Source organism: Ostrinia furnacalis, unplaced genomic scaffold, assembly GCF_004193835.3.
Source record: "Ostrinia furnacalis isolate ACB-3 unplaced genomic scaffold, ASM419383v2 OfSCF0188, whole genome shotgun sequence".
NCBI classification, from domain to species: domain Eukaryota; kingdom Metazoa; phylum Arthropoda; class Insecta; order Lepidoptera; family Crambidae; genus Ostrinia; species Ostrinia furnacalis.
Genome location: NW_021130427.1, coordinates 116,387 through 140,287, shown reverse-complemented (window position 1 = coordinate 140,287; position 23,901 = coordinate 116,387). Strand labels below are relative to the sequence as shown.

Here is a 23,901-nt window from a genome sequence, read left to right as displayed (position 1 = left end):
TTTATTTTTCAGGACACCAGGAAATATGATTGATTATTCAACACTACTCTGCTGCTCTCTGCCTTGGTGGAAAAAACTCACGAGGGCGCGCGACCGCACGCAGTTCTTTCGGGCACCCGCGCGCAAGTTTAGGTGGAGGCCCTCAAGTAATATTTCCTCATTTAAGTTTATAAAAATACTTTAAAAGACACAGAGGCATTATGATATTTAACAATCCCAACTAATAATATTATAAATGCGAAAGTAACTCTGTCTGTCTGTTACGCTTTCCCGCTTAAACCTCGCAACCGATTTTGATGAAATTTGGCATAGAGATAGTTTGAGTCCCGGGAAAGAACATAGGATAGTTTTTATCCCGGTTTTTGAAACAGGGACGCGCGCGATAAAGTTTTTCTGTGACAGACAAAATTCCACGCGGGCGAAGCCGCGGGCGGAAAGCTAGTATCACATATTTTCAAGCCAGTACCAATTATGGAAACTTGAGGTATATACCTAGTTTATCACAAGTTATTAATAAAAAAACAAAATGCTCTCTGCATTTCGCTCATCGTAAGTCGGGCAAAACATGTCAACACCCATATAAAACACGTGGGCACAATGGCCAATATAATAATATCTAGTTAGTATTATTATTTTAAGTATTTTTACAATAAATGAAATTATACATATGTACAGAAATTGTTTATTCTTCAACATGCAATAAAATCAATCAATAACAAATACACAATTCAATATAATGTATATGTATAAAATAAATACATAAGTAGTTACAAACATTATTATAATGAGAACAGTTTTTGATCATGATGAGTTTTTAAATTTAAAAATGACCTCACCAAGTTTTATTACATACAACTTAGACATCTAGCACAGCCAATGTCTGTAAAGATGACCCACGCTGAACTGTCCCACAAAACTCAATAAATTGTTTAACTAGGTATATGGTTTCCAACATGGCAAATATCGGAACCAGCGATCCGGTATTGACGGTGGCGCCCCGCTGTCAATGTCATGGATAGGACAGTTCAGTATTTTGGAACTATATTCATCAAATTATTAGACACAAGCACACACTAATAAAACACTCCAAATACAAGAACATAATATACATATAGCCTGACCAGGAACATAAAAACCCTGGCATAGAGGCGCGTCAATTGCATTTGATAGTGCAACACTGAGTACAGTCGTACCTGTGTTAAATTAATAGGCTAACTTTATGTATCAGGATTCAGGATTACGGGCTAATTTGATATTTTCATGAATTAACGAAGAAATATTAATATAGGTAACCTGGTTTAAATAAATTAAATGAAAACATCAATCGAGCTAGCAGGATTTATTTTATTGTTCATCAATAATCAAATTTAGAACTTGAATATTCAACTGCAATGTCTGCTCATTAACGCTTCAAACTCGGTACTTCTTTCCCAATTCCATAAAATTCAACACTTAGAAAGTGACAAAAAACTTTAAAATAGGTAGTTGAAACAAACCACAGCTAATTTTCACAGTGGACTGTACTATACGATAAACATGTCAGTCAATTTGACACCCTTGTCGGAAAAATTATTCAATGAAAATATTGTCCGAACCCTTAGTATTTCTCTTCGACAAATACTTTAACACATTGTGAACCACTTTTCTTTCACGACTGAAAAGATTTTAGCAATTTAATTCACAAAATGAATTGCGCACATTTAAAATAAAGTTTGTTTACACTTTGACAGCAATAGACTGACATGCAAGGTGACATGACAATGAAGTTTTCAGTTATTGTTGCCATTAAAAGAAATTAGTACCATTAGTTTTCCGCAACATGGCGAGGGTTTTTATGTTCCTGGTCAGGCTATAAATATAAATGCACTCGCATAGCATTGCCAGAATCTTAATATGATAATCACAATGATAAAATCGTTTTTTTTTTGTGTTGTACTTTCGCAAAAACGCTATTTCTCAGTTCTTTTATCATAAGATTCAGTTATCACTATACCATCTTATACCCACCCCTTTATAAACATTAAATCCCAACTAATATTATAAATGCGAAAGTAACTCTGTCTGTCTGTCTGTCTGTCTGTCTGTTACGCTTTCCCGCTTAAACCTCGCAACCGATTTTGATGAAATTTGGCATAGAGATAGTTTGAGTCCCGGGAAAGAACATAGGATAGTTTTTATCCCGGTTTTTGAAACAGGGACGCGCGCGATAAAGTTTTTCTGTGACAGACAAAATTCCACGCGGGCGAAGCCGCGGGCGGAAAGCTAGTTATTCATACTCCTTGAATTGTCATCAAATAATAAAAATAAGTAATACAAAAGTTGTATAAATAAATTTTTGACCTCAGAACATTTCCGACTGAAAAATAACAGTACTTATTTTAGGAACTATCAACACTACAAATTAATAACAATTAGGGTGGCACTTGGGAATCTGCTTTTTTTCTATTAACTAAGTACTCAGTACTCCTAGAGATAGCCCCTAAATAAACATTTTATTTATAATTAGTTTATCATTGCTCAGGTAAATGTTTCTCAATAAATGATTTTATCAAATTCATGCCTCGCTTGTTGAGTGAATGTCCGAGTTTCTCCATAATGTGAAACTCTCCACTGACACCAAGTTCCTTAATATTATCGAAAGTTGCTTGGCCCCATTCTAAGTACACTAGATCATCACTATTTCCATGTATTTGTAGTAGAGGTGGCACTGAAATTATACAAAAAAAATAATTATTACAATCTTTGAAAGATTATTAAATAGAGCAAAGAGAATAAATAAATTATTATTTCACAAAAATTCGTCTAATGCTTTAATTTATTAAAATTTTACTTACAATTACCACCAGGAGATTTCTTCAGGTCTTCATAGACAATTGAGTTTTTATTAAGAAATGAGCTAAATACAAATACTCCTGCTAAATTACGATCCCATCGGTATCCAGTGTGGAATGATAATGTACCTCCCATTGAAAAGCCACCTAAAAAAATAAATATTAAATATACAAAACAAGTAAAAAATGGTTGCTTTGATTCTAGTTATTGTTTTAAGTTATTCAAATATTACTCACCAACTATAATTCTATTGCTAGGTATACCAGCTTCATTTTCTTTACGGATTAAATTTTTAACCTCCGTTTCTATACTTGCTATTGAGTTTAATTTTTCTGGTACATCTGGTGTTATGTAAGCACGGTCAAACCAAACGTTGCTCATCTGGCCTCCCGCAGGCGTGTAGGGCTGCAAGGGAGCCGTAGGGTACAGCACATTTATATGAGGGAAGGAAAAATTCTTCACCATCAGTCTTACCCACTCCATTATATCACCACCTGATGAACCTGTAAGTTATTAATATTTATGTTAGGATACTATGGCTTCAATAATATGGTCAGCATGCATAGTTTATACATTTATTCTACTTTAAGCCAAGTTTCAATAATTGTTTTTTTTTCATCTTTACAAACATGCATAACATCCCATCTCTTTTTAAAACCTAGCCCATTAGATAAGGACAAGGCCCCTGATAAGACAAGGTCATCTTGCCTCTTTCTTAAGTAGTTTACATAACAGTTACTTTGTCTAAAAATAATAACCTTAAAAAATTATGATTAACAGCTTACCTGATCCATGGAAGAATATAACGGTTGCCGTATGTTTTACGCCGGTATGTTTAGTTAAATGTAAAGCTCCCAGTTTCGACATTGTAACTCACAACTGCTGCTCACAATACTTTTGTACTTTCTTAGCCTGTTCTGTGATTTTAAGCTGACCAATACATCTAAAATTCTCGCCAAATATCTAAAAAATCACAGTTTCAATTTTTATTGAAACATACACCACCCGTAATCACCCCGTTTCAAACCAGTGTTGTTCCTGACAAATTTAGGGTTGCCGTATTCTAATTCTAAAATTGCCGGATTTTTAAGGAAAACTAAGAAAATTGCCGTATTGTATAAAATCTTTATTTGGAAAGTTTAAATTTAAAAAAAAATACAAGTGATGTATTATGTACTATGCGTATACTACTTTTAAACTTACTTTTTTTATTCTTCACTTTTTAAGGTTTTGAATAATTTAGTCCAAGAACCTACCCGAACAAAAGTGAAGAATCTACCAAAATGAGAAAATAACGATTTTAGACATTAAAATCTCAGAGATAAGGTTGCATTTTTGGCGTTTCTTTTCGTGGCGCTTCTACTTCATCTATGGTTTACAAGTTTTTTCGTTCCATTAGACGAAATATTTATTTTTTGTTTACTAAAAACTCATGAAAAACTCATAAAACTCTACTTTACTCAATTGCCGTATATTTTGATACGGTAATCAAAGTGCTGCCGTATACCGTATTTATGGTGCCTAAGATGCCTGAATGCCGTATATTACGGCAATTGCCGTATCAAGAACAACACTGTTTCAAAGATTTGTTTTGCATTTTTTTTCTTTTTTTTCTTTAATTTTAACGTCAAAAACAGACAATTTAATCTGTCACGTTTATAGGGCGGGCGTTTGGCGGATAATACCGCTAGCTAGCGCTATTAAGCACGGCGCGTCTTTTAAGCGGTAAATGCTGTTAAAAAAATGTACTTTATGGGAGAACTACGCGTTAAAGAACCGTTAGAAGCACTTTTGAAGTTTAGCAAAGGTGTCCTCACCGAAAACATGCTAAAGTTTCGGCGGTTGGCATGGCGATCGCCATTTTGCTAACAATTTCTAACAAGCGCTATTTTCGGCCAAACGCAGCCAAAGACATCAATCTAATGAAGCGACTATCAAACGTAGTATAGTTCCAAAATACTGAGCCCCGATTACGGTAACTTTTAACGTCTACAATCCAGACGCGTTTCTGATTCTGCAATACGATTGGTCAAAACAGCTGACGTACGCTGTTGAACGACCAATCGTATCGCAGAATCGAGAAGCGTGTCTGGATTGTTGACGTTAAAAATTACCGTAATCGGGGCTCTGGACTGTCCTGTCGATGACATTGACAGTGGGGCGCCACCGTCAATACCGGATCGCTGGTTCAGATTTTTGCCATGTTGGAAACCATATAGTTGAACGATGGTAGCGCCCCCCTGTCATTGAGTTTGGCGGGACAGTTCAGCGTGGGTCATCATTACTTTTCAACCGACTTCAAAAAAGGAGGAGGTTCTCAATTCGACCCGTATGTTTTTTTTTTTTTCTATGTTTGTTACGCGATAACTCCGCAAGTATCAATCATGGTATACCTACATAAATATTAATAATTCGTCCTAATAAATAAGTAGGTAATTAGTAATTATTTTTCGACGTTTTAGTGTAGGTTTTTTGGAGTCGGTTTTATTTTTTTTTATAAAATTTTTGTACCACTAATGATGTGAATAATAAAAGAATTTTAATCTGTAACGTTTAATATAGAGGAGTGTAAATTCACATAAGAATACTAAAAACAATGACTTGTTTGTGTACCATATAAAAAACAACGCAGCAATTTTGGTTTTTTCTTTTCTTCAAACCGAGGGCTACTTTTACTGCTACATGATTTGCTACTTTTGTCATCAAAAATGTCAGTATCTAGCAAAGCTATTGACTTGTTTAGTAAAATTGTTTCCTGTTCCTCATAACTTAAACGCTTAGGTTCAACAGGTGGTTCCCAAATAAATTTGTGTTGATTTTCTATATTATCTTTTAGACGTTGGTTATGAGTATCCAATATAGTTTCGATTCCACCTCCTACATTATATTGATTAGGAGGCGGATTATCATTCTTAGTTGGTGGAAATCGACAAGACTTAAATAGCGGACCATGAGGGACGGCAGGGTAACATTTTGGTTTTTCTAAGCAATAATAGCATGGCCCAGGAGTTTTCACTCTCCCAAGAACCGGCATCCAATCATACCAGGGCTCGAATCGACCTTCTGACGAAAAGAAAGGTGCAAAATACTGCAATCGCCGGGACCGATTTATTTTTATTCGCTGTTGTGGTAAATCAGCAGGGCTTGGTTCATTTAAAGCTTTTTCTAATGGTTTCATTCTGATTGTTTTTGATTTAAACTCCCATGTAGGAGATGGACATACCGCTTTGTTTACATTTTCATCATCCTTTTTTTCGGGTTCATCTTCAGCGATGACTGCTTCTTCATCTTCTTCTATCACGGGGTTTTCTTTAAACCTTACAGATGAAGACCCAAAGGCAGCTGTAGGACAATGCGTAAAATGACATGGAGTATAAACAGGGTTGTAAGTGGCAGGGCTCGGGCCCTCTTCACGCCTCGGCTTAAATCTTTGTGCTTTAATTCCAAAAAATGATGGTTCTGGTAATTTAGCATGACAAGGTACATTTGGTGGTTCTGGTAGCTCAAAAGCTCGCTTGACCCAATGATCTGCAGGCCCTGGACGTTGTTCTATTGTGGAAATGGTAAACCTTTTCGCTTTTGGGCCTAAATACTGCATTTCATTTCCTCGAGGTAACATAGGGCTATATGTAGCTGGTCCTGGGCGACCTTCGTTGAGGTCTCTTTGCTGAACCATTTCAATAAAACGGAGTTGTTTAGAATGTTGCCGTCTGTATGATCGGAACCTTTCAGCACAAATTTCAAAATCTGTCGGTTGCTTTACATAAAAATAGTCTGCTGGTCCCGGTCCGCTACCAAACGATTGAGTTGACCGCTTTGATGTCCGTTGACTCCATTTACATCCGTGATAAAAAGCAGTTGACTCGTGAACTGTAGCATCATAAAATGGAGGGCTTTCGTCATCCAATTCGTCTAACAATCTTTTTTGTGATCCATCAGAACGTATATCAAAACCATGATCTCTTTTGGATGGACTTGATAATCCTTCTCCTAAGATTGATTTAGGTGTAGGTCCTTTGAAAATACGTTTACGCACCTTTCCTTGGCATATTACTTCCGGTTCTTCTTTTTCTTCTCCTGTTGGACATTCACAAGAACTTTGAATTCCACATCGACAAAGTAGTGCTTCCAAATCTTCTTTACTAAATGCTTCATATGGAAACCGTGGACGATTGGATTTCAGCGATGTGATATTAGGTATTTTAGCAGGTATAACAGAATCGTAGATAGCATGAGTCCATATTTGACCACCAGGTTGTGTTTTTCGAGGAGTGCGAGAAAGAAATGGTACTTTATTAGCCCGTACCTTACGATCGTCTCCAGCTTGGTATGCTCCTGGTTCTAATAGTCTGTAGGATTTTTGTGGAGGGGGAAATCTGTCATCAAGGTTGTAGGCCATTATTAGAAATTAAAGAATGATTTATTCATTTAGATACACAAATTCTTCTAAAAACCTTGTAAAATAAAATTTATAAAATTATGTCATTGATCTAAATAAGCGTCAATGGGTGACAACAACAAGACAAGACAGACATGCATGACTACATTTCATAATGACGAACAACGAGAATTAAGCAAGTAGGTAGTATGAACTTATTATATTATAAAATAGGATTAATATTATAGNTTCAACTACCTATTTTAAAGTTTTTTGTCACTTTCTAAGTGTTGAATTTTATGGAATTGGGAAAGAAGAAGTACCGAGTTTGAAGCGTTCATGAGCAGACATTGCAGTTGAATATTCAAGTTCTGAATTTGATTATTGATGAATAATAAAATAAATCCTACTAGCTCGATTGATGGTTTCATTTAATTTATTTAAACCAGGTTACCTTTAATAATATTTTTCGTTAATTTATGAAAATTGTTAATCGTACTAACTATTCTAATTTCGTCGTATCAATAAAATGCAGTTTCAGCACGTATTCCGTCTATTCTTCCTCAAAAGACATCAATAATAAAAAAGCGAACATCGAAAGTTAATAGACAATAAAAAAACAAAGCGTAAAAAAGTATACATATTTATCAAAAAAGTGTCCAGTCGTGGACATCAATATCAAATTAGCCCGTAATCCTGAATCCTGATACATAAATTTAGCCTATTATTTTAACACAGGTACGACTGTACTCAGTGTTGCACTATCAAATGCAATTGAAGCGCCTCTATGCCAGGGTTTTTATGTTCCTGGTCAGGCTATAGTACCATTAGTTTTCCGCAACATGGCGAGGGTTTTTATGTTCCTGGTCAGGCTTTATTTGGGTATAGGACATGAGGAAGACAAAATAAAACGAGTGTTGAGGTCATCAATACAAGCGAAAATTTATATTTTTTTGTGTTGATGGCCTCAACTTTCGTCGCGCGATCACAGAGAGCAGAGATCATTAAGAAAGAATAGTTTTATAATATTTTGTTTTTATTTTATATGGTGACCTTGCCCGCGGACTGGCTACACTGCTCTATTTGGTATTATCTTACTCTCTGGCAGTCTGGCACGCTGACCTTCCTTTATTGTTGGCAAAAATCCATACACCCAATCGTAACAAGAAGAAATTCGAAGAAAAAAAATAAGAAAAATGTAAAGTGTCAAAAATTAGATTCGTTTTTGCCGATTACAAATTAATAAAATTAATTAGATTTTCGTCTAAATATTCTAAAGTTCCATGTTTATTGATTTTCTTAAGGCTTTAGTACACATAAATTGAATACAATGTCCATAAACCACGTGCAGTTTGAAATGATAACATCATGTGAGCTGTGAGCACAGTGCGTCCTAAATAATTTCTACGCGTCGACCATGTAATAAAAGTATTGCAGTTATTTATAATGATGGGTATCACCCATGTCTATATTTTTGTGATCATCACAATTAGAGCTTTGTCTGTACATGGTGGTGAAAATATTGACGATGTTGATGCGTCGTGTAACGCCACGGAAGCCGCTCGAGTCGAATATGAATACAATACCGATGTAGTCAACAGTGAGCACATAATAACGTTCAAAGGTTATTTCTTCAGAGCAACCCGAAATAATTATGTTGCTGCGGCTTTGAAGAACGCTGGGGTAAGAATGCTTTATTCCTATTTCTCAACTGAATGGTAGGCAAAATCAAAAGTTAACAGGCCTTGTGTTCATATTATGTTAATGAAACACAGACATGATCCACAATCACAGTACATACTTCTGATCTTAAGTATGACGCTGCTGGGAGCTCTTGAGTTTTATGTTCCCATAGCTTATTGAATAGAGATTTCATCTTGCAACTACATTTATTGCAAAAAGCTATGCATTTAAATAAACATTATTTATAATATTTATTCCCTTAGTTGTAATTATCATAATTTTGGTGTTTCCTATTATTTGTTCCTTCAAAAATATTATAAGTTGTTGGCTGTGCATACAAAATATACATATTATAAAATAAAACATAGTATGATGAGCAAAGCAGTAAAAATCACAAAGCAAGATATTAAGCCTTGCGAATACGATGTAAATTAGTATGATATGCTGAAAAGTTTATTTTGCGAGTGCCGAATGTATTTATTTTTAATTTATTTTGTAAACTGTTATCTGTGCTAATGCAATTTTTTATTTTATTTTGATTTAATTTAATCTCTCTTCAATCAAACCATCCCATTATGTTCTCTTATTTCCTAACTTTTAAAATAGTGCACCATTTAATTACAAAATAAATGGAAGTTACGAAGAAATTAATGTATGAATGGAATGAGTTGTGCTTAAGTGGTGGGACCCCCCGAAAGGGACATATTTGCGGTTTTTCACGTTATATCGTGTAAACGACTACAGTATCGAAAAGTGATCTTCATGACGGTTGAAGGGCATTTAATTCTGCATTGAATAATACCAAATTCATATTTTTATAAGTCAGTTAATAAGTCCTTTACGTGGTAAAACCGCAAAACGTCCCCTTTCGGGGGGCCCACCACTTAAGCACAACTCCGCCCAAGTCGAAACCTAGGATAGTCTTAATGGGCATCAATTGAATCCATTAAAACAATAAAATCTTTTGTAGGAATTATTTCTGATTTAAAATCCAATTCTACTGGAGATATCTTTTAATTGCAATGCTCTAGCTTGAGCAACAACTGGTTAACTTAATGAAAATAATTTTTGCTTTTGTTTGTAGGTTTCAAATTGGACAATAATTCAGCGTAACAATCCGGCTAAGGAGTTTCCTAGCGACTTCGACGTCATCGTCTTGGAAGATGAGAGGAGGCGCGCGCTAGACGCCTTGCGGGATCACCCGGCTGTGAAGAGAGTCACCGCTCAAAGGCAGGTCCAGCGGACCATCAAATATGTTCAGGAGGTACGGCTGTTGGTGGAAATAATTGTCCTTGCTGCGCCTTATAATACAGCTAATGTAAATAATTACTTTCACTAAGTTAAAACTCAAATCAAATGATATTGGCATAGTCAAGTAGCTGGCGTACTAGGTAAGTCAAATAATTTAGTAATACACTCGACATCAAATAAATCGCACCTCCCGCGACAAGCATTTTCAAACGTATGCTTCCCCACTTCCCACCAATATTGGTACCATTTAAAAGCCTTGTTCTAACCTTCATTTCATTAAAGGAAAGGTTTTTACCCCAAAAATGTGTCTTTAGAAGGATCCAGAGTCACTTCTTCAAAAAATAGGTAGTTACGCTAGAGCCAACTTTTATGGCTATAAAACTGTTAAGTTGGGATTAATTGCTATCCATCTGTTAAAGAGGACACGTGAGATCATTATTTGGTTTTATAACCATAAAAATTGGTCTAATTGATCCCATAGGTGGGCCCAAAGTGAGGTATTTTTTCAAGTCACATTTATGGTATATGTTAATCATTTATTAAGAAATTAAATGTGTTTTTCTTTAAGGATATTTATTGGGCTTTCAAATAATACCAATATTATTGGGGCACCATGATTGTGTCAGAAGAAAATCGTTAAAGTTCGCGTCGCGGAAGGTGCGGTTTATTTGATGTTGAGTATATAAACACAAAATATATTTCAGTTTTATTGTGACTAGGGTTGCCAGGCGTCCGGCTTTAGCCGGACATGTTTGGCTTTTTAGGGTCTTGTCCGGCCAAATATTGCCATGTCCGGCCTTTCCGGCTTTTATTAGGCGTTTTATTTGGTTGCCGCGCCAGGCGAAAGAAAGTCGAGCCACAGAATCATATGAAGCGCACGAATCAGGATGTTGGTTAGCAACCCATGATGATAGTACTCACTCATGAGAGCTGACACTAATTTAACCCCCCCCCGTCACATGTCCGGCTTTTAGGGTAAAATGTCCGGCCAAATGAAACTCAAAGTCCGGCTTTTGTGATTTTGGACCTGGCAACCCTAATTGTGACTTCATGTTTGTTCTGTGTTTTAATTTTTAAGATATATTCTACATTGTTGTGCCTGAGAATCTATTGCGACATTGCAAGTGCTATTTTGTCTAGGTGGACTGATTGCAGCTTTTTTTAAGTTTGAATAAATTTAAATTCAATTTATTTAATACTCTGCTTGCACTGATTTGCTTCCATGTGAGGCGAGCAGTGGCCTAGCGCGAGGACTTTACAATAATAATACTAATACTAATATTAGTCGTCCCGGCGAACTTCGTACCGCCATTTTTATCTTGTATAAAACTGTGTCACCGTTTTAACCCTGTGCTACCCGCATTTTATTAAATAGGTATGCTAAAAAGTCTTTCCATTTTTATTTATTTATTTTAAACTTATATGCACATAAAACAGTTTACATAAGGCGGACTTAATGCCTTTCAGCATTTTCCTCCAGTCAACCTTAGGGCCAAACTAAAATAAAGTAGGCAGTATAAAATTGATATTAAGTTATTAACTTACATGAAATAAGATCACACAAATAACATATTAGGAATCTTTAGGAATAGATACATACATAGATCCATACTTAATTGTTATACCAGTGCACATATGGAAATAGTTGAAACTAAACCTATTTTTATCGACAAAAAAGAGGTCAAAAAATTTCTGAGTTTTAAAAAAAAAAATATAGATTTTTTTTTCTTGCAAGTACTTATTGTAAAGAAAACGTAATAAGTTCTAAAGTAAGAGGTATATATTACAGGGTGGCCAAAACAGTGAGGTCTAAAAGAAAAATTTAGATTCCTTACATCAAGGTGTACCTAAATCACCCCTATGTATATTATAGGATTGTGCTTAGTTTAGGAGATAGAGTTTATTTTGTGATATTTTAAAATTTTATGACCTAGTAGGCTTTAAACATTTTTATCTTTTTTATGGGTTGACTTTTTTCAGATTTCTTTTTTTCGACAGATTTGTTATGAATTGCAGATGTTTGAAAAAAATAATCACCTTCCTACCTTTGATTCAAGATACAAAAGTTTTGCTAGAAACATTAAAATTATGCTTTTATCAGAACACTATCAAATTTTCAACTTAAAAGTTTAAGTAAAAAAAAGAACTTCCATAGGTCCAAAACTATTTTAAAAACTGCGCCGTTTCCTGAACTTTCATAATAATACAAAAAAAACACGTACTTAATAGGCCACTATTTCCTGTAATCGGTCCACTAAAGTGGTAAGTCGGAGATTTCGTTACATTTTTTTGACTTTCTTAGAGTGAATTAATATTGGGAATCCCCTAAGTTTACATTACGTAGAACAGATTTAAAGCAGTAACTGGACAGAACATGTTTTTATTCTCAACGAGGAAGCTCTTGCCCTTCATAATAGGTGCTATTAAACCGGTCACGTACTAATAAATCCCCCAATAATATAAATTCCTTTGTTTTTGGTGCAAATTTTAGTGTTTCGTAGCAGGTTTTTAAAATTTCTAAAGCTTATTGTATATCATCTAACAATGGATACTTTAGATAATACGTTTTCCTACATTCTGAATTATAATAACTATATCGAAGATGATGTGGTTCGCGCATTTCATGAAAAGTTACTTCGGTGCACATCATTTAGACCGCGTGAGCTAGAATTATTTCAACACCCTGAACTGATTGAACCTGTACCTAAAAATGAGACGCACCTTCAAGTAATTTATGACGGTGACGTGGGATTAGTGGGGCACTGGAGTTGTATTTATTACATTAATGGAATACTGCGTGTGTACGATAGTCTTGTTGGTGTTCTAGGAAAATCGCAAAAAATATATGTAAAAGCCTTGTTTCCGTATCTATCGGAGTCATGTATTCAGTTTCCAAGTGTTCAGCGACAACCGAATACTATTGATTGTGGTTTGTTTGCCATTGCTTTTGCCACCTCTTTAGCTCGGAATATTTATAAATACATATATAAAATTAATATTCATACATAAAAGTACAAGGCAAAATATCGGGAGAGTTTAGGCTCCATTCACCAGGTGTATAAATTGACATAATAAGTTTATTATATTTGCTGCTACGGAACCCTTTGTGCGCGAGCCCGACTCGCACTTGGCCGGTTTTTTTTAGTTAAACTTTTAAGTTGAAAATTTGATAGTGTTCTGATAAAAGCATAATTTTAATGTTTCTATCAAAACTTTTGTATCTTGAATCAAAGATAGGAAGGTGATTATTTTTTTCAAACATCTGCAATTCATAAGAAATCTGTCGAAAAAAAGAAATTTGAAAAAAGTCAACCCAAAAAAAAGATAAAAATGTTTAAAGCCTACTAGGTCATAAAATTTTAAAATATCACAAAATTAACTCTATCTCCTAAACTAAGCACAATCGTATAATATACATGGGGGTGATTTAGGTACACCTTGATGTAAGGAATCTAAATTTTTCTTTTAGACCTCACTGTTTTGGCCACCCTGTATATCATGATAAAATAAAAACAGTAATTGTGCTATAACAGGCAATTCTAACAAAATACATAAAATACTCAAAAAATGGCAAAAAATAATAAAAAAATGATAAATTTTGAGAAAAATCTGCATTTTAATTCGTGTTTTTTTGTTATTTGATAAATTTCTCCAAATAATGTCCATAACATGTGGTTTTTATTACTTTGTGTTATTCTTTATCATATTACCTTTGTAAAACCAAAATTCTCATGTCTCTATCCCTATCACAATGTTTGCAATAAATCTGAAAAAAATCAACCAGGAAAAGAGATAAAAAAAATAAAGCTTACTAGGTTATGACATTATAAAAAGTTACAAAATTAATGATAACTTCTAAACTACGAAAAATCGTAGCACATGTATGGGGTGATTCGGGTAGCCCTACCTCTGGGCTTCGGCTTGACACTACTTTTTGGGACACCCTGAATTGAATTATAGAATTCATTGAAATCATATCGGCCTAGGTTATAGAAAGAAAAACAAAACAAACACTTTCTATTTTGAGAATAAGCAGCTATTTATTATTACAGGACAGGATGTAGACATCCTGCACAGCTTATTTGTTAAGAAAATCGAAGATTAAGCCTTATTCTTAGACTACCACGCGTTTTCGTTAGTAAATCATAACATTAAAATAAGTACATAACATCATCAAAGTAGTGTGGGTGGTTTGTCGTACTCTAAATGAAGAACGTCTATATTAAAGAAAAGTAACGCCAGGTAAATTAAATTGTATTTGTGATTCCACGAAAAACGTTTTCACTTGGATTTATATGAGATTTTTTTCAGTCTGGTAACTTTCTCACAATGAGAGCTATTTATAGTCTGTTAGTTTGGAAATACTATTATACGTTTCACATGTTTTGGTGGGATATGATTTAAGTATAATCGCCGTAAAATCATAAACAAGATTTGACCGATAGACAGTATCAGCGCGGCTGCCGAGCGTTCGCTACGCTCTCTATCTGTGTGGCAGTGTGGTTTTCTTGGAAGCTGGGCTAGAAGCGAGTGTTCGAATGCCACGGGAGACCATTTCACCGCTGGCTCTGGCGATCAGGCTGGGCTAGGCTAGATCAGGGGGAGATCCTTTAATCCCACACCAGTCTCGATCCCCACTCCGCTCAGTTCGCTCGCACCCACACGTATTCCCAGCAACTATGGACGAAAAGTTCATAGATTGCGTAAAAAGGCATCCTTGTCTTTGGAATACTAGAATAAATAAGTATAGGGACTTAGACCTCAAATCAGCAGCTTGGAAAGATGTTGCTGCAAAAACACAGATGAAGAATAGTAAGTTTTTAAACATTTTATTGCATGTTTATGTTTACTATGTACGATGTTGCGATAACCATTATTTTTCATTGCTTGTAACTTATAATATGTCAAGAGCTTATGGTTCCAATTATGATTGAAAATTTTGGGTTTTGCTTCAAGCATTCAGTTGCATAAATCATTATTATTATTCATATCTATGTAACACATGAACACAACAACCTCATAAAATAAAACCGTACTCGCTTTCACTGGCATATTTCGGCGTGTTCGCTTGAACCAAGCGGTGTCTGTCGCGACTCGCTTACAAGCGCGTCAACGAGCGAGGTGAGGTGCGTACCTTGCGCGTTATACGCGCGTCGCGCCTAGATGCGCTTCCAAAAACGAGCTTATACCTACGCGCGTACAAAACGCTAGTTCGTATCCGTTATAAATTCAATATGAAAAATGTGGAATAAACATTAAATTGATTAAACCTCTATGTAATTTAAAATGTAAATTTTGAAAAAGTTTATTATTCATAGGCCAGTAAAATAAAATACAAGAATAGTTCAAATGGGTTTAATTCCTTCAAAAAGTACCTATTAGGCATTTTTGCGGTTATACGATTATATTTTGTAAAGGACTTACAGTATCGAAAATTGATCTTCATACAAAATACAAATACACAATATTCATAGACACAAGTCACTAATCACAAAGCTTTGGATCTGTTTGTGTGAAAAGCAAAACCTAATATGCTTGCTAGTTATAAAAATCTGGAACCACATTATCATTACTGATTACATAACTACTTTTAATTACCATATTATTTTTGATAGGTTATGCAGCATAACGCTACAATAAATGTTTTCTTTTTTACAGGTGCAGCAGCAAAAAATAAGTGGAAATACTTAAGAGATGTGTACCGCGAGACAATAAAAAATTTTTTCAAGAATAAAAACACAATCAGCGACCATATGAAGACATGGAAATATACCGATCAAATGAGTTTTTTGCTTCCACACATGAGTGTTTCATCACCTCCAGATTCCTCGCTAGTTCAGGAGGATGCAGCTAATACAGAACCAGAGAGGACACCACTATTAAAAATGGAAACCTTTGAAATAATTAATCCTACAGAGCCTCCATTATTAATGGAGAATAATCCAGAACTAACAACTGTACAGAGGGACGAGTTACTTACAGAAGTATTTACATCAAGTGATCCGTTGAAAGTTTTTATGGATTCAATGTACCTAAGCATGAGGAGAATGCCAGAGTATAGTCAAGGAGAAATTAAAAAAAAAATATTAAACTGGGTAGTGAAAACTGAAGATGCTCTTCCCAGAGGGATGAAGGACATTCCTGTACAGAAGGACAAGTTACATACAGAAGCAATTAGAAGTGACCCTTTGAAAGTTTTTATGGATTCAATGTACCTAAGCATAAGGCGAATGCCAAAGTATAGTCAAGGAGAATTAAAAATAATGCTGTTAAATTGGGTACAGAATACTGAAGATTCTGTTTCCAGGAATAATTTAACGATTCCTGCAACGAACCAGACAGATTATTCTAATATACAGTTTGCTGAAATTCCTGGACCCAGCGGTACAGCCCATGTGCAGAAAATTGTATATGAAGATAAAAGTAATTCAGAGCTTTTGGAAATCGTTATAAGCGATGATAGTGATGATTAATAAGTTTAGTTATTGCTCTATTTTAATTTATTGTTGTTAATTTAAGGAAAACTTACATTCGCGTTAAGGCAAATAATGATCTCTTGTAATATAATTTAGTTCAAATCAACCTGGTTACTTGGAAAGTATTCCAGGAGTTTGAAAATTTGTGATTGTGTGTAGATTTCGATGTGTTCTTCCCGAATTTTAACTTTGTGACAGCGCGCGCACCGCCGTACTTATTGAAAAAATGCCGCCTTATAGAAAGTTTTTGATAATATGTCCCTTCCTATTTCTTTCTCGATAAAATTATTTATACAAAAATAAAGTAGATAAAAGTAGTAGATAAACTGTCACTTAGACATGTATTTTTTATCCCTCGGCATAACTAGACACCCGGCAGCGTTTCCAGTCAAGTGCAAAGACAAAAGAACTGGCAACGTAGCCGCCGCGTGTAATATACAGAAACCATTACGAGCTACTTTTGACCCCCTCACAACTCAAAACCTATTTAATATTTAGTTTAAAATTAATTTAATTTACCAGTTTGGCCATTCAACGCGGAAATGCAGCCAGTATTCTGGGCGTCATGTCGCAATGTTTGCTCAGCGATTTAGGACATATTTTATTTGTAAATATTTAGTCTATGTACTAATTCATAAATATGTAATATATTGCAATGACAATAAGATTTTATGTAACAAAAAATACCCGTTTTACTAAAAAAATTATAATACTGTATTGATTGTCTTTACTGTGATAAACACTTGTGAATATGTTCGATGCATTGTATTGTATACTGTAGCAGTGGTCGTACTGTCTTGTTTTGAGTGAGTTGGACACAAAAAGGCAAACCGATGATCGCGTTTGGTATTTATAAGTATTATGAATTAGAAATGTAATGTAATATAGAATGTAACGGAATGTAATGTAATGGTTCGGCCAAACAGCGATGGCGATCGGACTTAAATGCATTGATCGCCATCGCTGCACGCCGGCTGATCGCCTCGAAGATAAAAGTAATTCAGAGCTTTTGGAAATCGTTATAAGCGATGATAGTGATGATTAATAAGTGTAGTTATTGCTCTAATTTAATTTATTGTTGTTAATTTAAGGAAAACTTACATTCGCGTTAAGGCAAATAATGATCTCTTGTAATAGTCCAATAATTTAGTTTAAATCAACCTGGTTACTTGGAAAGTATTCCAGGAGTTTTGAAAATTTGTGATTGTGTGTAGATTTCGATGTGTTCTTCCTGAATTTTAACTTTGACTGTGTCTGGGCATCATGTCGCATTGTTTGCTCAGCGATTTAGGACATATTTTATTTGTAAATATTTAGTCTATGTACTTATTCATAAATATGTAATATATTACAATAACAATAAGATTTTATGTAATAATAAATACCCGTTTTACTAAAAAAATAATAATACTGTATCAATTGTCTTTACAGTGACAAATACTTGTGAATATGTTCGATGCATTGTATTGTTATATTGTTGATATTCGATTTATTAATACTGTATTGATTGTCTTTACTGTGACAAACACGTCTTGTGAATATGTTCGATGCATTGTATTGTTATGTTGTTGATATTCGATTTATTAATACTGTATTGGTTGTCTTTACTGTGACAAACACTTGTGAATATGTTCGATGCATTGTATTGTTATGTTGTTGATATTCGATTTATTAATACTGTATTGATTGTCTTTACTGTGACAAACACTTGTGAATATGTTCGATGCATTGTATTGTTATATTGTTGATATTCGATTTATTAATACTGTATTGGTTGTCTTTACTGTGACAAACACTTGTGAATATGTTCGATGCATTGTATTGTATACTGTAGCAGTGGTCGTACTGTCTTGTTTTGAGTGAGTTGTGCCGGTTGTGCATATTGTGGTAGTTACTCTTGAAATGTTGGACACAAAAAGGCAAACCGATAATCGCGTTTGGTATTTATAAGTATTATGAATTAGAAATGTAATGTAATATGGAATGTATTGATTAAGGTTCGGCCAAACAGCGATGGCGACCAGACTTAAATGCATTGATCGCCATCGTTGCACGCCGGCTGATCGCGGCTGATCGCGTGTGATCGCGTTGGTTTGGCCGAACCTTTAATGTAATGCAATGATGTAATGTGTTAATGTCATGTAATGATGTATTGTATTAATAATGTATTAACGATCGAGCGGATTCCTCTCAACACAGTTATTTTTTACAAACTTAAAGAGAGCATTTCCCCAACAAATGTTATTTAATTTTTTGTATTTAAAATTTTTATAGTGAAATGTTTACGCTGTTGAAAAGCCAAAAAAAAAACTCGGAAAGCATTCCAGGTAAAACAAATGACTGGACTACTAGTCATACCTTGTAATTTTAATTGAAATACATATATTAATCGCATCCAAATTTTAGTCTGTTTATTTTATAAAATACCTATCCCTTTTTTCAGAAATGTTCTCGCTGGCATTGTAAATAACTGTTTCAATGTTTTTATAAATCACTCTGCTATACTTTCGAACACAAAATAACACCATTAAAACATTTTAGGTAGGTAGGACAAGCTATATTTGGGATGTATTATGAGCGCACTGGAAAGGGCCTAACTACTGAATAAATGATTCGATTTTCATGTAAGATCTTGTCAAGTCTAGGTAGGTACTAGTTAGGTATAAGCCCTATACTCTGATTTTTAATTCGACGGAATTTTGACATTTCAGAAGTGTTGCCAACATTGAAACATTCAAACTAAAAATGGAGAGCATTTCACAAATTAAAAAATAACTCTTTCTTGAATTTAAGGTTTCACTTGAAAAACTAAGGCTTAAAAATGTAGGTACTGATCGTTTCAAAATGGTTATTTGAATTTTTATTATCATATTTTTGAAGTTACAAAAAATTGAGTAATTATTTTTCTATTACTGGACTCCCTGGCCAATAATTTATAATCCATGGGTTACAAACCTTTTTTATGAAAAACCTTTTGTTAATAAAATCTTAGCTTTATAAAATAATCAATTTAACAAGATGCCAATTTTATAATCCAAGTTGATTATGATACGATAATGATGATTGATGATCAATACACATTTTTGCTTATGATAATATGTTGTTTTACTGAGTTAAAAACACGTTTTTTTTCTATTAAATAGAAAAAAGTACATTTTAGAGATTAAATATAATATTACTCGTAGATCTGGGAATAATGTATAGAATGCACCTAATGCTTCTCTTTTCATAGTAATTGGATGAACCCAATAATTTCTTGATATTTCTTTCCGGTGCAGATATTTTCGTCTTCGATATAAAAGCCACATTGCAATTATTTGTTCACGGTCCATCTTTGAAAGTATGAACGAGACTGTACTCTTGTCGGCTCTCTAGCCGATACTGCCGCCATCAACCGGGACATGTGAAAGCTCATTTGACACCGGGTACCCGACGCCGGTTAGCCGGCAACCGGGACATGTGAAAAGGCCCTCACTGGTTGGGTTTTTTTTATTGGCGGTTAAGCTATAGATCCTGGCTACACAGGAGTTGCAGCGGTGGGAACGCGAGGTGGGAATAGTCCCGTGCCGCCTACAACCTCGCGAACTCACAAACTTGACTTTTTTATAATGTACGAGCATAAAATTCTCGTGTCACAGTCTTTCTGACAAAACTCCTCCGAAACGGATTAACGAATTTTTATACAATTTTGTGTGTATATTCAGTAGGTCTGATATAAAACGTAAACTATTTTTCATACCTCTAGGTGATAAGAGATTTTAGCGCGTACGACGTCACGGGCACATCATAGTATGGATTTCAGCTACATAACTATTTTATCTTTGAAAGGTCGTGACCGTCAGTGAGTCAGGGATGAAATCGATTATTATTCAGATATGCGATTAATGTGCCGTCACGATACGGCTTTTATAAGTGCCGACTTCTTGCTTGGTACACTCAATTGCTATTTCATTATCTATCTTTCGTAGGTGATATTAATTACAAATTATGGACAAACCGTCCGTGCCGTCCGTCCCGTCCGTCCGTGCGATCTATCCCGGAGCTCATTAGTGGGGGATTAAATTTAAAATTAGCAAGCATTAGATAATTCGTGTACGCGGGAGAGTGGAAAACCGAGGAAGGTATTACAGGATCAGCTTACAAGCACTAATTAGGAGAGCTTTGCCCCGAAAATATAATTGTAATAATGATTATTATAATTGTCGGTGTTAGACCAGTCAAGCTAAAAAACGGTAACCTTAGACTGGGAGTTCATCATCATCATCAACAGCCCTTTACAACTGACTGGGAGTTATTACGCTGTAAACTTGCAAAAGCTTTTTTTGGCATTCTAAAAAAAATCTCAACAGTCTCATAAAATCTTGTGTTCGTGTCTTAAGAATTCAGGATGAAATATCACAAAAGCATCTCGCTCTCGCTGTCTGTCTGTTCTATTTGTTCTAGTTTTCTGTCTAGTTTATCTAAGTATCAGTAGTTTATACTATTTAAACATTGTAGAGATTACAACAAGCATAAATTATGATAAAAGTCGGGTACCTATTATGAAGTGATTTTACTTTCTATTCAATAGAACACCAAAGTTTGCAAGTAGGAAAAACGTATTATACCTTTACGTAGACACTTTTTAAGACCAATTTGTAAAAGCATACGCTCGTGCTGCTTTCAAGTTATTTATACTCTGGACAATGTCACCTTCCATTTTCTAAATAAATAGTACTCCCGTTGTTTAACGTTGGTAACCTCACTCTGAACTGGTGAGAAGGTAACCGTAATCGTTCCTATAGTATGTTTACTTGTAGGTTTGTAAGGTTCCGTATGTAATATGACAACGAATTTCAGGACAAGTGTGGACCTGCCGGGTGCGTTTACACGGGCTGGAGGAACCACCGAGCGCGCGATCTCCATTCGCTACGACGACTTCGCGAGGTACGTGCCATTTAAACTTGCCTTTTACGTCAATCCTAAAAAATGAGCTTTTTAAAAACTTTACAGGGTGACTGGAACTGAACCTTCCATAAATATAGACTAGGTATATGCGAATATGATGTGGCACGTTAAACACAGCAAACATTTTCGTCAAACGTTTGAGATAAAGTTGCTTCCTGCCAACTTTTATGCAAAGGTGTAGTTGCGCTCTATTCACGATCCAGCTTCGTTTGAACTGACAGTGTTAGAGTGAAACAGAAAAGATACTGCTTATTAAAACACAAATATTTGTTACTCTTTCCCTGATTAGGAATCGTGCAAGAATATTGAATCACCTACATTTCTCTATTGTTATAATTAAAAATGTCCGATAACAAAGGGATGTTACACCCGTATTATCAGAAAAACGTAAACATTCTGATAACCTATTAACTTTCTTGCATCATGCACACATAATATCATGAAATACCTACTAGTAGTCAGATTTAGTAAAAAGTTCGTGCGAGTTATTTATCATTATGCGAAACTTTTCCTCACATGTAGGTTAACTATGACGTGGGTTTCATTAGAAAATTGATCATATTTAGCTAACTTATTCAGGTAAATATTAATCGCTGGAAATGTTTTGCAACTAGCTAAATATGAGAGCCAATTCGGTATATTTTTTCCAAACATTCGTCGAAGTTCGAGAGGAAAAAGTTTCCCGAAAACACTTTGGATTCGGGAAAACTTATGGTCCTCTTTTTCTGACATAGGATTTCGATGGGTATATTAAAAACAAAGAACGTCTCTCAGGTCAGCTAGTTTTAAATAAACTGTGTATTGGTATCTTTTATTGCTAAATTGACCTGGCGAGTCTAACGAAGCCAGTAGTCCTTTGAATGCATAACAACCTAAGAACAGGCCGGCTACTACAGAAGTACGAAAATATCCGAAGGTGACTTCTCATAAAGATACATCCGGTGAAACGACCCGTGGAAAGATACAGCGAACATTGTAACTATTATTATCACATCTTCTTTGTTGAATTTAGAAATACATAAAATATTTTGCAAGAATAAATAGGCATGATGTATTTTTTATTTTGGTGCATAAAGAATGACCTCTCAAAGCTCCCCGGGGTATCAATATCATTGGACTTATTTGAAAATCGGAATGAAACATAAAAAGTACTCGTATTTAATGCATCGCGTTAGGACTTTTTTCGGCAGCTACTTTTAATGTTGCGGTTAAGTACGAGGGCTGCACTAAAAGTATCGGGAATGGAATATTTCCACTGTTCCAGTCATATTAAAATCTATTTAATTGCAAACTCCAGGGTTTTAAAAATCGTATACCATTTATTTATTTAAAAAAAGATTCTCGGTCGTATCACAAGGTCTTGTCAAACTTGTTTAGTCGTTGAGAAAATGGAATTGACTCGAGAAAATTCAAGAGCGATGATTTATTATGACTTTTGAAGTGGTTTAACACAAAAACAGTGTGTTGACCGGATGATTTCTGCATTTGGTAATGAAGCCCCATCCAAAACCACAATTTATCGCTGGTTTCCTGAATTTCAACGTGGACGTGTCAAGCTCAGTGATGATCCCCGTCAAGGTCGTCCAAAAACTGCAGTCACCTAAGAAAACGTTGATGCTGTGCGTAAGCTGATTGAAGAAGATCGACATGTGATATACCGCGAAATTCAGGCAACTTTAGACATTGGCATGAGTCAAATACAAATAATCTTGCATGAACAATTAGGTGTAAAAAAGTTGTTTTCCCGATGGATACCGCATTCGCTCTGTGAAGAGCAAAAAGCGGCTCGCGTTACTTGGTGCGTCAGAACTCTCGGGAGATTACATGCAGGATCCTCAAATGCTGTATACAACATCGTATCAGGTGACGAATCATGGATATACGCGTACGAACCCGAAACAAAAAACCAGTCACGAGTTTGGGTGTTCGAAAATGAATTAAAGCCAACAAAAATTGTTCGTTCACGGAGTGTTGCAAAAAAAATGGTGGCCACGTTTGTCTCCAAAACCGGCCATGTTGCGACTATTCCTCTTGGGGGACAAAGAACGGTTAATGCAGATTAGTATGCTAGCATTTGTTTGCCACAGGTCGTTTCTGAACTCCGTAAAGAGAACTGCAACCGCCGCATCATCCTCCATCACGACAATGCGAGTTCTCACACCGCGCACTGAACAAAAGAGTTTTTAGAGCAAGAAAACATAGAATTATTAGTCCATCCGCCGTACAGCCCCGACCTAAGCCCTAATGATTTCTATACTTTCCCTAAAATTAAGAATAAATTGCGTGGTCAGAGATTTTCATCACCTGAAGAAGCTGTGGAAGCCTACAAAACGG

At 35.2% G+C, this 23,901-nt stretch overlaps 4 protein-coding genes across 4 annotated transcripts in view; 2 read left to right on the top strand and 2 right to left on the bottom strand.

Moving 5' to 3' along the window:
* Window positions 1–2,272: 2,272 nt before the first annotated feature.
* Window positions 2,273–3,731, bottom strand: LOC114354329 (lysophospholipase-like protein 1). Its single transcript, XM_028306654.1, has 4 exons — window positions 3,618–3,731; window positions 3,069–3,335; window positions 2,835–2,978; window positions 2,273–2,707 (listed from the first exon to the last, which is right to left on the bottom strand). Exons 1-4 carry the CDS (start codon window positions 3,697–3,699, stop codon window positions 2,511–2,513), a joined length of 690 nt encoding a protein of 229 aa, XP_028162455.1. The 5' UTR covers window positions 3,700–3,731; the 3' UTR covers window positions 2,273–2,510.
* A 1,674-nt stretch (window positions 3,732–5,405) lies between these two features.
* On the bottom strand, window positions 5,406–7,406 carry LOC114354313 (uncharacterized). Its single transcript, XM_028306629.1, has one exon. The coding sequence runs from the start codon at window positions 7,229–7,231 to the stop codon at window positions 5,420–5,422; it is 1,812 nt and encodes a 603-aa protein (XP_028162430.1). The 5' UTR covers window positions 7,232–7,406; the 3' UTR covers window positions 5,406–5,419.
* Window positions 7,407–8,391: 985 nt separating this feature from the next.
* The window catches only part of S1P (membrane-bound transcription factor site-1 protease), a 42,166-nt gene continuing 26,656 nt past the window's right edge, over window positions 8,392–23,901 (top strand). Inside the window, exons 1-3 of the mRNA XM_028306618.1 lie at window positions 8,392–8,893; window positions 9,978–10,157; window positions 21,460–21,546. Coding sequence (XP_028162419.1) covers window positions 8,657–8,893; window positions 9,978–10,157; window positions 21,460–21,546 — 504 coding nt within the window. The 5' untranslated portion in view covers window positions 8,392–8,656. The remainder of the gene's footprint in view (window positions 8,894–9,977; window positions 10,158–21,459; window positions 21,547–23,901) is intronic.
* Window positions 14,081–17,311, top strand: LOC114354321 (uncharacterized). The gene is made up of 2 exons (XM_028306641.1): window positions 14,081–14,956; window positions 15,803–17,311. Exons 1-2 carry the CDS (start codon window positions 14,824–14,826, stop codon window positions 16,615–16,617), a joined length of 948 nt encoding a protein of 315 aa, XP_028162442.1. The 5' UTR covers window positions 14,081–14,823; the 3' UTR covers window positions 16,618–17,311.